The sequence below is a fragment of the Leucoraja erinacea genome, chromosome 2 (assembly GCF_028641065.1).
Source record: "Leucoraja erinacea ecotype New England chromosome 2, Leri_hhj_1, whole genome shotgun sequence".
Classification (NCBI taxonomy): domain Eukaryota; kingdom Metazoa; phylum Chordata; class Chondrichthyes; order Rajiformes; family Rajidae; genus Leucoraja; species Leucoraja erinaceus.
The window spans coordinates 87,959,672-87,975,782 of NC_073378.1; the positions used below are offsets into that span (position 1 = coordinate 87,959,672).

General features: G+C 44.5%; 1 protein-coding gene across 1 annotated transcript; it reads left to right on the top strand.

The window, feature by feature from the left end:
• The first annotated feature begins 8,102 nt into the window (after positions 1–8,102).
• eomesb (eomesodermin homolog b) lies at positions 8,103–15,854 on the top strand. The gene is made up of 6 exons (XM_055660461.1): positions 8,103–8,988; positions 12,146–12,300; positions 14,010–14,131; positions 14,228–14,386; positions 14,691–14,752; positions 14,871–15,854. The coding sequence occupies exons 1-6, from the start codon at positions 8,237–8,239 to the stop codon at positions 15,595–15,597; spliced, it is 1,977 nt and encodes a 658-aa protein (XP_055516436.1). The 5' UTR covers positions 8,103–8,236; the 3' UTR covers positions 15,598–15,854.
• The last annotated feature ends 257 nt before the right edge of the window (positions 15,855–16,111 follow it).

Here is a 16,111-nt window from a genome sequence, read left to right on the forward strand (position 1 = left end):
CTGTAGTCATAAAAACACTCGAAAGGCTTGTGCTGGCCAAGCTAAAAAATATCACAAACTTCCTGCTGGACCCTCTGCAGTTTGCATATCGGGCCAATAGATCTGTGGATGATGCAGTCAACCTGGGCCTGCACTTCATCCTACAGCACCTAGATCGCCAGGGAACCTATGCGGGGATCCTGTTTGTTGATTTTAGCAATGCATTCAACATCATTGTGCCAGAGCTACTACACTCCAAACCTTCTGAGTTGACTGTGCATGAACCCCTCAGTCAGTGGATCACCAGCTTCCTGACAGACAGGAAGCAGCATGTGAGGCTGGGAAAGCACATCTCGGACCTGCAAATGCTCAGCATAGAAGCACTGCAAAGCTGCGTACTCTCTCCTCTCCTCTACTCTCTCTACACCAATGACTGCAACTCCACAGACACCTCTGTCAAGCTTCTCAAGTTTGCGGATGGCACAACCCTGATTGGACTGATCCAGGATGGGGAGGAATCTGCCTACAGACAGGAAGTGTCACAGCTGGCGTCCTGGTGCCGTAGTAACAACCTAGAGCTCAATGCTCTTAAGACAGTGGAATTGATTGTAGACTTTAGGAGAGCTCCCCCTCCCCTCAACATCAACAACACCACAGTCACATCTGTGGAGTCATTTAAGTTCCTGGGAACCATCATCTCCAAGGTCCTTAAGTGGGGGGCTACCATCAACTCCACAGTCAAAAAGGCACAACAGAGGATGTACTCCCTGTGGCAGTTGAGGAAGCACAATCTGCCACAGGCAATGATGGTCCAATTCTACATGACCATCGTAGAGTCTGTCCTCACCTTCTCCATCATGGTCTGGTTTGGCTCAGCCACCAAGCACGACACCTGGAGTCTGCAGCGAATCGTCCGATCAGCAGAGACGATTATTGGCTGCAACCTTCCCTCTATTGATGAACTGTACACTTGAAGGGCCAGGAAGCGAGCGGGCAAGATCATCTCTGACCCCTCTCACCCTGGCCACAAACTCTTTGGATCACTTCCCTCTGGAAGGCGAATCCAGACTGTCAAAGCTGCCTCAGCCAGACACAAAAACAGTTTTTATTGAATTGAATTGATAGAATTTATTGCCACACAATCAGGGTTGGTGGAATTTTGGGTTGTCAGCAGCGGTACAATAATAAAGAACACACAACCACAATAAAAATGTAACACAAACATCCACCACAGCATTCATCACTGTGGTGGAAGGCACAGAACTTGGCCAGACCTCTTCCATTTTCCCCCGTGGTCAGGACCTCCACCCTCCGCAGCCGTTGCTGCGGGCGTCCAGATGGTAAGGGACAAAGTCAAAGGCAAGGTAAGTCCAGGATCGGCTCTTACCCACCAGAGACCGCCACTTCAGGCTGGTGTAGGCTGCAGGCCGGCGGTCGAAGATTTGATGTTCCCGGCGCGCCGCAGCCAGAAACACCGTAGAACGCAAGGCCGGTGGTCGAAGCTCCCCATCAGGGGTGATGGTAAGTCCATGCCGGACCCGCGGTAGAAGTTGGCCGCAGCCGGCAGTGATGGCTTCTTCTTCTCCCGGGTCCCCCACGAGGGATCCCGGGCTGTAGACTCCGCACCAGCTGGAGCTGCCGGCTGCCCCGGTCCAGCGAAATGGAGCGCTCCCCTCCAGCGAGCCCCAGTGAGGTCTCACCCGCACCACGCCGAGAGTCCACGCTGCGCCTGCCGCTGAAGCCCCGGGCGCGTCTCCAGGAAAGGCCGCACCGATCCTCGTTGTTAGGCCACGGGGGAGGCGACCTGGAAAAAGTCGCCTCTCCGTGGAGGAGGCGGCCGAAACGGTTTCCCCCTTACCCCTCCCCACACCACCCCCCACACAAAACACACCGAGAAACATCAAAAACATACTTTAAAACATACTAAAAAAATTAAAAAAGTTGGAGAAAAAAAACTAACGCGCTGCTGACAGGCTGCTGCCACTACAGCGCCCCCTACCTACCACAAGTAGTTGCTCTACTCAACAGCCAAAAATCTGTAGCCTCCCTTTGATCTGGTATTTTGTTGGTTCACATGCTTGATCATGGTGTTTTATCATTAATGTCTTATTTTTAGTAATGTTTAGTGTTTTCTGAGTCATTCGTAACTGTCACTGTATGTCATGTTGTTACTTGTGAGCGGAGCACCAAGGCAAATTCCTTGTATGTGAATACTTGGCCAATAAACTTACTTACTTACTTACTTAAAATAACAAAACACACAATGAACACAGATTTAACATCCACACAGTGAGTCTACCAAGCACCTCCTTACTGTGATGGAAGGCAAAAGTCTTAAAGTCCTTGTCTGTTCCCTCCTTGTTCTCCCTCTGCGTTGAGGCGAACCAGGCCTCCGATATTGTGACCCCGCTGGGTGATGGTATGTCCCGCGGCCGCATCAGAGCTCCGCGAACTGGTCTGCTCAAACTCCACGGCCCGGGGCGGACGAAGCTGCCACCCTCCAGTCCAGCGGACGAAGCTGTTGTTGCGGGAGCTCCGGAGAACCGGTCACCAACCGGATAAATATATACAATATACATGAACTGTGCAAAAAAATTAATCCGACATTTTCGCAGGCTATACAAACATTATCTATACAATACATACAAGAATCACATCTGCGCCTTCCTCCCTCGGAACATGGACCCATTGCAGTTCGCATACCGTCCGAACAGGTCCACGGACGATGCGGTCTCCCAGGTCTTGCACACCGCTCTCTCCCATCTGGACAGCCAGAAGGGGGGCTACATGAGGATGCTGTTCATAAACTACAGTTCAGCCTTCAACACGATAGTCCCCACCAGACTGGCCGGGAAGCTAATGGAATTAGGGCTCAACACCTCCCTGTGTGCCTGGGTCCTGGACTTTCTCACCGCCAGGCCCCAGGTAGTCAAGATGGGAGGGAATACATCGAAGTCCCTCACCCTGAGCACAGGATCGCCCCAGGGTTGCGTCCTCAGCCCCCTATTGTACTCCCTGTACACACATGACTGTGTGGCTAGGTTCAGCTCCAATTCAATAATTAAGTTTGCTGATGACACTGTGGTGGTGGGCCTGATCTCAGACAACGATGAGAAGGCCTACCGGGAGGAGGTGGCTGATCTAGCACTCTGGTGCCAGGATAACAGCCTCCTCTTGAACATCAAAAAAACAAAGGAGCTGATCATGGACTTTAGGAGGGCACATCATCCGAGGACGTACACTCCATTGAGTATAAATGGGGATCCTGTGGATAGGGTGAACTGTTTTAAATATCTGGGAGTCCACATCTCTGAGGATATGACATGGGCATCACACGCCTCAGCACTCGTGAGTAAGGCAAGGCAGCGCCTTTACCACCTCAGGCAATTGAGGAAATTCAGAGTGTCTCCGAGGATCCTCCAGTGCTTCTATGCAGCGGCGGTGGAAAGCATCTTGTCCGGTAACATTACCATCTGGTTTGGGAATTGCTCTGCCAAGGACAAGAAGGCTCTGCAGAGAGTAGTGCGTTCGGCCGAACGAACTATGGGAACTTCACTCACCCCCCTGCAGGAACTATACAACAGGAGGTGCAACTCCAGAGCAAACAAAATCATGAGAGACCCCTTCCACCCCTGCAACGGACTGTTCCAGCTGCTACGGTCAGGCAAACAAACGCCTCCGTTGCCATGCGGTGAGAACGGAGAGGTTGAGAAGGAGTTTCTTCCCAGAGGCAATTCGGACTGTAAACGCCTGTCTCACCAGGGACTAACTCTACAGAACGTTTTTCCTTCTATTATTTATTATGTAAAAGAATATGTGTGTTATGATTGTGTTTATAATTTGTTTGGTTGTTTTGTTGTTTGTCTTTTGCACAAAAATTCGCGAGCATTGCCACTTTCATTTCACTGCACATCTCGTATGTGTATGTGACAAATAAACTTGACCTGACCTGACCTTCAATACTGTTTACATACGTTGCTCAAATTTCACAGATTTATACCCCACCCTTGCCACTCATGTGGCCAACTGGCATGGAATCCCTTCCCTTATTCTTCACCACACTCTGCCCCCCATTTCCAGCAGCGGAAGAACTTTAGACTGTGGTCCTCCCCCACCGAGCCTTGGCGTTGGCTGTACCAAGCTTCAGTGCATCCCTTTTTTAAATTTTTTTATTCTATTTTATTTTTAATATGTTTTATTATTTATTATTTACTTATTTTTATGATACTGACTGTAAAGGGAAATTCATTTTGTTGTCTCTAATTGAGACAATGACAATAAATTTGAATACAATACATTACGTACTCCCACAGTCTGCAGTGGGCCAGTCGGCAACATTAATCCATCATTCATGTGCCTATCTGAAAACTTCTTCAACACCACTATTGTATCTGCTTCCACCACCGCCCCTTACAGGCTTTTCTATTTCAGACACCTTAAAGCACTGAAGAAGTATTGCCAAAGCTATGCTCCAAATCATTCCCATTCCTACATTGACCTTTCTGTCCTAGGCCTCCTCCATTGTCAGAGTGAGGCTCTACGATCGCTATTCTTTATACAACAAATGCAAATTGGAGGAACAGCATCTCATATTTTGCTTGGGCAGCTTACAGCCCAGTGATATGAATATTGATTTCTCTCACTTCAGGTAGTCCCGGCATTCCTTCTCTCTCTATCACTCCCTCACCCAATTCACACTAGCTTCTCATTTTCACCCTACAAACAATGGCCTGTTTTCCTTTATCATCGTTACTTTTTTGCATATCTTTCATTCATTGTTCTTTATCTCTCCACATCATCATCTATATCTCTCCTTTCCCTTATCCCCAACCAGTCTGAAAAAGGGTCTCAATCCGAAATGTCACCCATTTCTTCTCTCCAGAGATGCTGCCTGTCCCGCTGACTTACTCCAGCTTTCTGTGTCTTTCTCCAAATCCAATGGCAGGTTAGGAAAAGCAATATCACTGACATCTCCCAGCCATAATGCCCACCACTGATCATGCTTAACTAATTCTAGTCTTGAGTTAGTAAGAGTGTGCAGAGAATTATAATGGGATTAGAGTATGATTTGTATAAATGGTGGTTGATGGCTGGTGAAGATGGTGAAAACCAGGAGCCCCTCCACCAGGAACGCACAGGGGGCATGCACAAACACATGGAGAAGCAAACAGCGTGCTAAACAACCCACCACCCCCCTCAAGCCCCACCGATGAGTATGTATAGTCAACATTTAACTGAACATTTGAAATAAACACAGAAACTAATGGAACATACAAAATGGAGCATTCGTGGGAAGAAAGAGAGAGTTAAATAATGTTTAATAATAATGATGCAAGAGAGTCCTGGATAGATTTTAAATGAGAACAAAAATAATTCAGGATTAAATTAGGAAGCTCCCTATTCGTATAAAGAATAGCGAACGCCTGGAAGAAAGAGTATCGGGATCGTCATGAATTAGCTGATAGATTATCATGGCTAACAAGAGGTGTAGAGCAAAGACGGGTAATAAATGGGCTAGAGGTACATGGCAACCTGAATCTGTCCGAAAAACGGAAAGGCGCGAAACAAAATCCAGCTCCCACTCCTACCTCAAAGTCCCTTGTCTCTCGAACAAGATAAAAAACAGGCCAGCATCCCATCGAGATGAAACGAAAATGAATCTCATGTCACCCCTCCACTGTGATTTTGTTAAAGGTGCACTAGAACCCCGAGTGGTCGCATATGCAACTCTGACGAAATTCCTCGGCAATTTTGGATTACTAGAACGAAAGAATCTTGAAGACCGGAATTGTCCAGTCAATTCTGGATGTAAAATTAATTGTGGCGTTGAAAAACAGATAATTCGTTGCATGTGTGGTGCAGAGAAAAAAGAGAAAAAAGATGGATTGGTATTTTTGCATGAGCTGCTATGGCGATCAAATTGAGGCGTAGATAATGAACGTACTTGGGTTCTGGAACAAGAAGGAGGAATCTGTGAACATCCCATCTTTCTGGCAATTTGAAAAATTGCTTCTTAATATACGATCAATTCAACATAACGCCAGTGCTTCACAGAAGCATAAACAGCACAAAAAAATGTATTTAGAAAGCTACGGTGAAAAGAGAGGATCTATATGAACTGATAGATCATAAGGTTATTCTCAGGGATCTGGCGCCTGGATGTGTGAGCTCGTTTTTTCACACTTCACAGGTAGAAGCCTGATGCTATGGGTTCTGATAGTCCAATATTCAGCCTATTTAATAGCTGTTTTAATGATGTTGTCTCTCCGCGCCGAGCTGTCACACTCCTGCACATCACAGACTCCCTCAGACAGAAAAATAATTGGCCGTTTTTATCCTGCATTGAAACAGGGATCCGGTGGGTATAAGACGTATCCCCCTCGGGACTCCTGCATCAAATGCATTCGCCACAATAACTCCTCGTTCATATTCTCGTGCGTTTGTTTTGGATCATGTGAAGTTCTGAATGTGAAATACATTGTCCTAAAACTCCCGAATTGCAAATCGAAATTTATTGCCAAATAAAATCTACCGCCATCTGTTAAGTGTTGACGCCAAGTTAAGAGTCTATAAAGGAATATAAGGTTGGAATCAAAAGCTGTTTCCTGTGATCCCCATCGTATTCGACAGGAGCTCCACAATGGTTAATATGAGCAGGGCAGATTACTACAGTTGCAAAATGTTGAGAGTAATCCGCTGGAAGTTAGCGAGCTGTAAGTGACTGGTCATGTTGTAAATAATCTCAGTAGAGAAATAATGCTAAATCGAAAAGTTTCGTTTGGTAGGAAAAAAATGACGACGTAATGAAATATCTGTTTTGAGCTCCCTACTAGACTTGTTATTCAGTTTGAAAGGAAATGAGGTGGGTAATTCGTATTGATTGCAAGACGAAAGGAATAAAATGTAATTATTGAATGATTGGGGGGAATCAGCGATGAAGCTTCTGACATGAATGCTTTAGGATACATTGCTAATAAAATCCAAATGCTTGTGATATTCCCCGCAATGCTAACCAAATTGTACTCCAATGTACAAGGAAAGTGCTTCGAGTTCACGATAAAAGAAGTATATTTTTTAGAGAGATCAGTTGCATTTCAACATATCTAACTCCGGCCTGGTTTGCTTGGTGGTTTCACAATATCGCTAGAAGGAAAGGTTCCGTTTCTGTGAATATGAGTCTTCTCTCCCGTGACAATGACTTCACGTCCAATATGCAAAGCGAAGAGTCGCCTGGTGGAAGTTGTCTACCTTGAATATACAACGTGAATAATAAAGTCTGGCACCTTCGTATGAATAAACAATTACAATAGCAAACATTGTATTGATCATGTTAATCTACGGTATGAATCTGCAGGAACAGAATAACAGAACAACGATCATTTCGTCCCCGGTTTTTTGAAACGTCCCAATGCGATACGACAGAATCGGTAGGAAAAAAAGCGTCGACTTCGCAAAATTATGGAGTTTGTGAAACGCAAACTGTTCCAGTCCAGAAAGTCAATGGCAAAAATACCGTGTTCCAAGGAAGAGTTCGGTTTGAATTCAAAGTCACTTAGAGTCAATCAGTCTGAAGAATGGTCCCGACCGAAATGTCGTCTATCAATTTCCTCCACAGATGCTGCCTGACCCGGGGAGTTCCCCCAGCGCTTTGTGTTTTGCTGAGTGCAAAGTGGTTGTCAATTCAAAACACAAGAGCTGACCTGCTATTTGATATAACGGCCCCGTTAAATATTTGGGAGGAAGGTGTGAATGAATTGGTGAGGATGGTCTTTAATTTTCCCCTTTCAGATGTATGACATATCGCTCGCTTTTTGCTTTCTATTTGGTTATTGAGGAAGAGATCATGGAATCTGTTTATCTTCCTTCTCGGGTCTAAACAGATTAATAAGCAGCCAATGCGAGGGAAGGATGAGAGGGGAGAGGGGGGGGAAGAAAGAGGAACCTCCGCAGGAGCCCCGCCTTCGGCAGCCTGGCGACCAGTCGCCGCTATCAGAGGTGGGACCACAAGGCTGACGCCCCGCCCGCCGGGCGAAATGTAAAACCTATTGGCTGTTTCGCTGAGGAGGCGGCACGGCGGTGAAGGGGAAACGCGGCGTGGGTCAAGGGAGGCTGCAAGATCTCAAGTCCAAGGCGTTAAAACCTGGCTGCCGGATTGTGGTTTCTGGTTGCTGTTTTGCATCGAGCTGCAGAGATATCTCTTTTGACACTTTCCTTTCCCGAGTAGGTGGGGGGTTGCAGAGTTGAGTAGGCTGGGCTCATGATGCAGTTAGCTGAGCGATGCTTCCCTTCCACCACTAGCCTGCCCAAGACTTTCTACAGCCTGTCAGCCTCTCCCGACAGTCGGAGCCCGGTGTCCACCCACCTCGAATTCCCGGACACCGATCGAAACGAATCTGTCCAGGAGCACGGTGAGCTCCCCAAGAAATTCGCCAGCCCCGGCATGCTGACCGAGAACGAGAACCACGCTTTCGCCGCCACCAAAGGCGCGGCGGCAGTGGAGCGGGCGAAGAGCTCGCCGGCGGAGGCAGCGGACGAGGACTTGGCCGAAGTTCGCTACAGTTTGGACAGCCTGGGAGCCGAGAGATACTTCTTGTCGCCCGTCGCCCCGCAGAACCTGAGCCCGGGGCATCACCAGCAGCACCCACAGTCTCAGCAGCAAGCCGGCTCGAATGCAGGCTCCCTGCTATCCTACCCGGCTCAGCACCCGCCTGCCTTCTCCGTCAACGGTGCCAGCAGATACCTGGGTCCGCATTCCGTGCTGACTAACGGCGCCTATAACCCCATCCTGACCCCGGCCGGAGCCCAGGCGTTCTCTCCTTCAGCGTATCCAACTTACCCCGGTTCAGGGCGCTCTCAGTATGCACACAGTTACCAGAGCGGCCCGCTGTATTCCCAATATCAACCGAGTATCCCACACCCGACCCGCGCTCAGGTTTACCTCTGCAACCGGGCACTTTGGCTGAAATTTCACAGGCACCAGACCGAGATGATAATCACCAAACAGGGCAGGTACGGCTCGATCCTTTTCAATTAAAAATATAAACGGTTGTGCTGGTGTTGATTTTGACAATTGTTGGGCATTTGAGACATGGTAGATTGATCTAAACTTTTTGTAGTTTTGCGAAATAATTCCGATTTTTACAGTGAATAATGTTAATAACGGAATTAATGCATTCGATGAGAGCACTTGTGGGAGGGTCGTTTCTTGGGGATTTCTGCAACGTGCGCTTGGGGTAAGGTAACTTAAGGTGAGCTATGTCTGATGATGGTTCTACAAGTGGCCCCGGAGCATAGGAGACGTGTCCAAACTCTACTTCAGTTCTTTGTTGGTTCCCTATGTGAAGTGTAGCCGAGGATTGTGTAATGTCACGATACAGTTTTAGCCCCAATATTGTGATTGAATCCGCGGTAGACTATCTGGTTCCAGTATATAAGCATCTATGTAGCGATACAGTCGGTGAAATAAAAGCAGAAGCTATCCCGATCACTCAGCAGGCCAGGCAGTGTATGTGTATGGAAAGAGGTTGTGTGTGGGTCAGCGATATGCTTTCTGACCATTCACCTGTGAGTTTTAGAGGACAATTTGTATTATGCTGTAGGTTATCGAAGCTTACTGAGGGCGTGCGCATGTAGGTTCAATTGATGCAAGCCCTAAATCCCAATTGCATTTCATATCTGTTCGGTGGGCCAGCTTGTGATTGGTACCACACGTTGTTTCAAAGCACGAGAAATGAGATAGGTGTTGGGCTATAAGTAGATGTCAGACATAGTCATTGTCTTTTATCACTAAGCAATATACGAATCTCAGAACATGGGCACCATTGCCAGAACACAATACAAGGAGCAATTCATTTTGTGAAGTTTGGGTTATGGATCTAAATGTTCTATGTATATGGCCAACTGATTCTCAAGCTAACACTCAAGGCGTTGGTACAGTAGTTCGCTTCTAATTGATAGAAATTAAGATACTTCCGAGTTTTCAACTGCAGGACAAGATGTTGGAGGATATTTCGACTGCCACTATTATCAATCCCCGTTGGTTAATAAATTCCAATACGCATTTTTTTTTTTCGGGGATACAAGTTTGCAATTGCACCCTTCTCTCTCGACCCGGATGAATTTGTAAACTGAACATTTAATCCTTTATTAATTCTTGCGGGCACGGATGGAAATCCTAACTGTTGGTGGTATTTTATTTATTGGTTTTAGGTTTAAGAATGAACCCAACGCCTCAACCTTCTGCACTTTGCCCTGGTTATATTCCAAGCAAACGACAAATACGACGTTGATAGTAAAATTCATAAAGATGTCTAAGCCCAGTTATTTTCTACGCAAACCATTTGCATTAATTTGCAACCAGATTTACAATATTTGTTCACCGCGATGACAACCCCAGAACGGAATATTTGCTCTCTTAAAAACACCTGGAAAGTGTGCATCTGCTAAACATTGCGCAGTTTACTTTCTCAATGCGGGCAATTCTTTCTTTGCCTCTGTAAAAGAGAGTTCTATCAAAGTTTGATAGACCTCATTGTTGGTGAGAGATTGCAGTGTCGAAGATTGCTCCTTTTATTGTTTTTCGGGGATACAACATTGTAAATGTAACCTTCTCTCTCTCGACAGTGAAACGTCTAAATCGAGTTCTGGTTTCGTTTGCGCCGGGAGTCCAATCCCATCACCTTATAGCGGTTTATAATTTATTTTCTCAGTGACAACGTGTGACCGTGATAACTGTCCCCTCTGGCTTTTATGTTAACAGCTCTCTGTGATGCTATTCCTGTCTCCTGTAAAGTGTTAATCTGTACTGCCGATCACTCGCCGTTCACATTTGATCAATTATTCATCACTCCTTGTATGCGGCTTTTCCTAGGACATGCTGTTCTCCACACTTTACAGTTTCGCCAAACCCACTCTGGTCCAATCATTTTTTCAGACATCCAATCCCAAACTATTAATTCCCGATGCTTCCTTCTTACTCCGTTCGCTTTTAATTAGCGCCTTATGAGAGTGCAACAACTTTCTTCGCATATCAGTTGGTGCTGCAGCTGAAATCTCCGGATATCTCGACGAGACTGCCACAACGATCATTTTCTGTTGGCAGAGAGATGTGACAATATAAATTCAAGCTGATGCGCTGGTTTCTATTTCAAACTGACGTGAGCATAAATACTAATCGAGCGTGGAATACCCCGATTATCGCTTTTAACGCAGAATCATTGATGCAGCTGCCGCTTGCAGCGATTATCAGTATGTTTGATATATTTAATCCGCTAGCAGTAAATAAATACTAGTAGATAAATTCCTTTATCTCCATTAAAATGTTATAACAGCCCGGAATCATACATACTAATTAATCATCTACATTTTATTTTACTAATAGATCTGGTGCTATTTGTACTTTGACTGCGTTACCCGAGGAAACTAGATTCGTTTGTTAGTACTTATTTCAAAATAACAATTCTACTGCTCCCAAGTACATAATTAAACGATGAATTGCCCGTTGAAAATCAGCCCACTGGTGGAATTAATTATGTGCATTGACTACAGCGTGATCATATTCAAGTTTTTTAACTCAACATTTTTAGATTATGTATGTTGTGTTAAATTGTTTAACTATCCCATCGGTAATAAAACTTCCTAAAGTAGTTGAAACTGAGAGATTTGGTCCACGATCCCTGACAGACCTGATGCGTTGTCAATTGTGCAGGGGGCATCTTTTGAGCCCGAGATCCGACGCTCCAAAGTAATACCCCAAATCGTCAGGTCGAGACTGAGTGCATCGAGATACAGGCAAAAAGTCACCCCATTCGGGAAGTTTCATTCTGTAAACTGCAGAGAAAAATCGGGCATTATTTAGAAATTATATCTCGACGAATTTCAGCTTTTTTTCCACACAAAAAATCGCACTGAAAAACATTTGAGTCCTGTAAATGTTCAAATCTGAAATGCTTGATTGCCGGTGACAACGTGGACCATACATTCTATTGCATTATGTATTATTTATAATAAACAACATAAAAATCAGTCGCGACGTTTGTATTTAGTGAGTTTACCTTTCCAAATATTCGCTGCGCCCATTTCGTACTGATTCGGTGATCTGGTTATGTCACTTTATCTACATTGCTCCAGTAAAATTACTTATTTTTGTTGCTCCCAATTTTTGCAGGCGCATGTTTCCCTTCCTGAGTTTCAATATCTCTGCCTTGAACCCGACGTCCCACTACAATGTGTTTGTGGAGGTTGTGCTGTCGGACCCGAATCACTGGCGATTTCAAGGAGGAAAGTGGGTGACGTGCGGGAAAGCTGACAACAACATTCAAGGTAAATGGACGCGCCGAAAGATGTGCAATGCCCGCGAGTCGTGTAACTCGCAGTCTGTTTGGTGATGAGACTGTAACCATGTTCAGAGTCAGTTTATAGCCACAGCCAGAAGAGCTCCACCTTCTTCGGAGGTGAATATTCGTTTCACTACAGTTCCGTTTCTTTCGGAGCTTGTTAAATGTTAGCAATATAGGATAAAAATCCTTGCAGAAAAATTATATTATATGTAATCCTCTGATCAGCCCCAATGCTTCCCTGACGTTTCTTTAAGGTTTGCTTTAAGCACGAAAAGATATGTCATACCCCCGACCAAATATACAAATGCAACAAAGGCGGTATCGATCAATAGAATTGGCCGTTAACGATTAAACTTGACAATATAATTGCTAATATCTTTTGACATGGTACTTTTGCTTCTCTCTAAGTTATGGCTTCGAACCCATGTCCATAAAGTGTCTAATAATCAAAACTTCCAGAAGGAAATTGTTCGTGACGCTTGTGCGTCTCCTAGCTTTTCAAGTGCAGTTATCCCTATCTATTGGCTTTACTCAATAGAATGTGGTCATTTGTGTCCATATCGTGCCTTTAATGTTGCAAAAAAAATATTCCAGCAGCATTAATGTAAACGATTGTCAAACGCCCTATGGTTTAAATTTATCTGGGAGAATATCCGTGGATATAAAACATTTACCCACCTCGCCCCTCATTCACTGACCGGCTTGTGGCTCTTTCACTGTATTTGTCGTTTTCCATGGACAGGAGTTCCGGATTCAGTTTTCTTTCAATCTAATTTTCTCGGTAAAATCGATCTTTTATAGTCAGCATCACCACATAGAGGAATATCAAAGGGAATGAATGTCAATCTCTTGGCACATTGAACTGGCAATGTACCGCTGACATAAATAGTCCAATCAAGTGGAAAACGTTTGCAATTAAGTTCCAAACGAGCGCCTATGATTATTCCTCAATAATTCGGGTTGCCAACAGTTTAAGAACGAGTGCTCTAGGCGATTGTATTCAACTGCGCTTTAGTTTCCGCAGCTTTCCGATGTGTTGCACATTGGGTGAACACACCAATATCTTGTCCCATTGCCGTTATGCAAGCGTGAGCATGCGACTTTCTACTGCACATTCAATTTAAATCCGCTATTCATTATTCACCGCCATGTAAGATTCCAAATACTCCTTGAATTACACAAGGAACTCATAATTCTGCACAAATGATGCCTGCGGGATTTTTTATGAGCTGGTATCCAAAGAAAACACCCGTTAACGCGGTACCAATTCTCAATGAGTTGTCCTTTACCCCGTCTCTTAAGTTGACAGCTCAATGCAATGTACAGTCACTGTTTCTCCTATTACATTTGATGTCCCGATGATGGTTTATTTTAGCATAGGGATTGGTAAAATAAATAAAAGTTATTTGTCAAAATGCTTTAATACATCAGCCTATTGACAAATTGGCCAAGAGAACCAAGATAAGAATATTCCTCATCGTCTCCCCTGACTAGTCTGAAGAAGGGTCTCGACCCAAAACGTCGCCTATTCCTTTTCTCCAAGAATATTGGTGCTCCCAATTAGGTCCGTTAATGAGGACATCCACCTTTCAAATTGACTTTAACACATAACCTAAATTCACACAAGAGTTGACTTTTAGGTTTTCACTAAGGTGGTCTTCAGAACATTGTATTTCACTTTATTTCTTCCAGGTAACAGAGCTTATGTCCACCCAGAGTCTCCAAACACTGGGGCTCACTGGATGAGGCAAGAGATTTCCTTCGGGAAACTTAAACTGACAAACAACAAGGGTGCAACAAACAACAGCACTCAGGTGAGGCAGAAAAGGCAGGCTACGCCTACTTCTTATGTGGTGGTCTTGTGGTGGCAACTGTGCAGAATTAGAAGGAATGTTTTTTCATTCATGCAGATGGTGGTGTTGCAGTCCTTGCATAAATACCAACCACAGCTTCATATAGTGGAGGTGAATGAAGATGGCGCTGAAGATGTAAGCGACTCCTCAAAAGCTCAGACCTACACCTTCCCAGAAACTCAGTTCATTGCGGTGACTGCCTACCAGAACACTGATGTAAGTGTAATTTGCTACATTTAAAAAATAGTAATGTAAACTCACATGGAAACACAGGAGATTACAAATGCTGGAATCTTGAGCAAGAAATAAATGGCTGGAGGAACTCAATGGGTCAGGCAGCATTTGTGGTTGGAATGTGTGGACCTCAGCCTCAAGAAGGATCCCAACCTGAGACTTCATATATCCATTTGCCTTCATGATTGTGACCTGATCTGCTAAGTTCCTCCAGCACTTTGAGTTTTGTTCAATGGTAGTTCATTTGTTGGCAACAGAAAATTTACAGCTTTTTTTATATCATTAGATCACACAGCTCAAAATTGATCATAATCCATTTGCCAAAGGTTTTAGAGACAACTATGATTCGTAAGTATAAACTTACAGTATAAACATTTTGAATTAAGGTGATTTTTATTTCCTTTATACTTCTTGCCATGTCAGTCATTTCATCAATGCTCTTTTCCATTTTTTTGTAACTCCTCAGTATGTTCACTGCACCAGAGAACGATCGACTGACCCCGTCGCCCACAGACTCTCCTCGATCCCATCAGATAGTACCAGGAGCCCGTTACACCATGCAGCCTTTCTTCCAAGATCAATTTGCCAACAGTATACCATCAGCCCGCTTTTACAATGGTGAACGAACAGTCCCCCAAACAAGTGGCATCCTGTCCCCTCAACAAGCTGAGGAATCAGGCAATCCACCTCAGAGGTGGTTTGTCACTTCTGTGCAACAACCTGGGACTAATAGGTTGGACTTCACCTCTTACGATGCAGATTATGCTACAAATGCTTTGCTGCCATATGGTCTCAAACCTCTGCCCATACAGTCTACTCATTCTCTGAGTTACTATCCTGACCCAACATTTGCTTGGGGCTCCAGGAGTTCTCAGTACCAGAGAAAGATAGCCTCTGGGTTAACATGGTCCTCCAGAACCAGCCCTTCTTTCCCAGAAGACCAAGTGTTGTCCACTGAGGAAAAGTCAAGAGAAGAAGCCAACTCACCTTGGATTGAAACCCCACCATCTATCAAATCCATGGACTCTGACTCAGGACTCTATGAAAATGCGTGCAAAAGAAGAAGGGTCTCTGCTGGCAACTCCAGCACCGAAAGCTCCCCAACAATCAAATGTGAGACAGTTACTCCTAAAGAGTATAGCAAAGATGGTACAAAACCAATGGGCTATTATACTTTCTACACCAGCCCTTAAAAGTATTCAGATGATTTGTATATATATACCCTACCCATTTGCCAAATGTCAAGATGGTTTTATGTGTGCCAAAAAGACTGAAATTTCCTTCCATCTTTAGTTATTTACTTTGTACAGTCTATTATTAGTGCAATCAAATTTTTAAGAAGGTGCCAAAGCTTTCTGATGCTGTAAGCAGCAAGATGGACATATTCTAGCTAAGCCTGTTCTCAATGTTATGTCCCATAATATATAGTATTCATTTTAGGAGATATTTCTGCGGTGGGGGGGGGGGGGGGTGACTTAAATCCCAATTGACTTTAATCATATGTGGTTTAATTTATTTAAGGATACATTGATGTACAGTTCCTGTTCTGTATAGTCACTGTAGAATAGGTGCGGTATAATGTAAAAGAAAATGACCAGTGTTAGTTCAATGAGTAAGATCCAGTCCATCAATGTGTACAGATTAAGCAAAAACAGCTCATTTCAAGCATTACATTTTCAAAAGCAATAAAATAAGACTGGATTTCAA

What these genes read in the sequence shown, in the direction of transcription:
- eomesb (XM_055660461.1), top strand. Translation starts at nt 8,237, where the DNA reads ATGATGCAGTTAGCTGAGCGATGCTTCCCTTCCACCACTAGCCTGCCC. An exon ending in CAACAAACAACAGCACTCAG is followed by an intron (nt 14,132 to 14,227) that starts GTGAGGCAGAAA and finishes TCATTCATGCAG; the next exon opens with ATGGTGGTGTTGCAGTCCTT. An exon ending in TTTAGAGACAACTATGATTC is followed by an intron (nt 14,753 to 14,870) that starts GTAAGTATAAAC and finishes GTAACTCCTCAG; the next exon opens with TATGTTCACTGCACCAGAGA.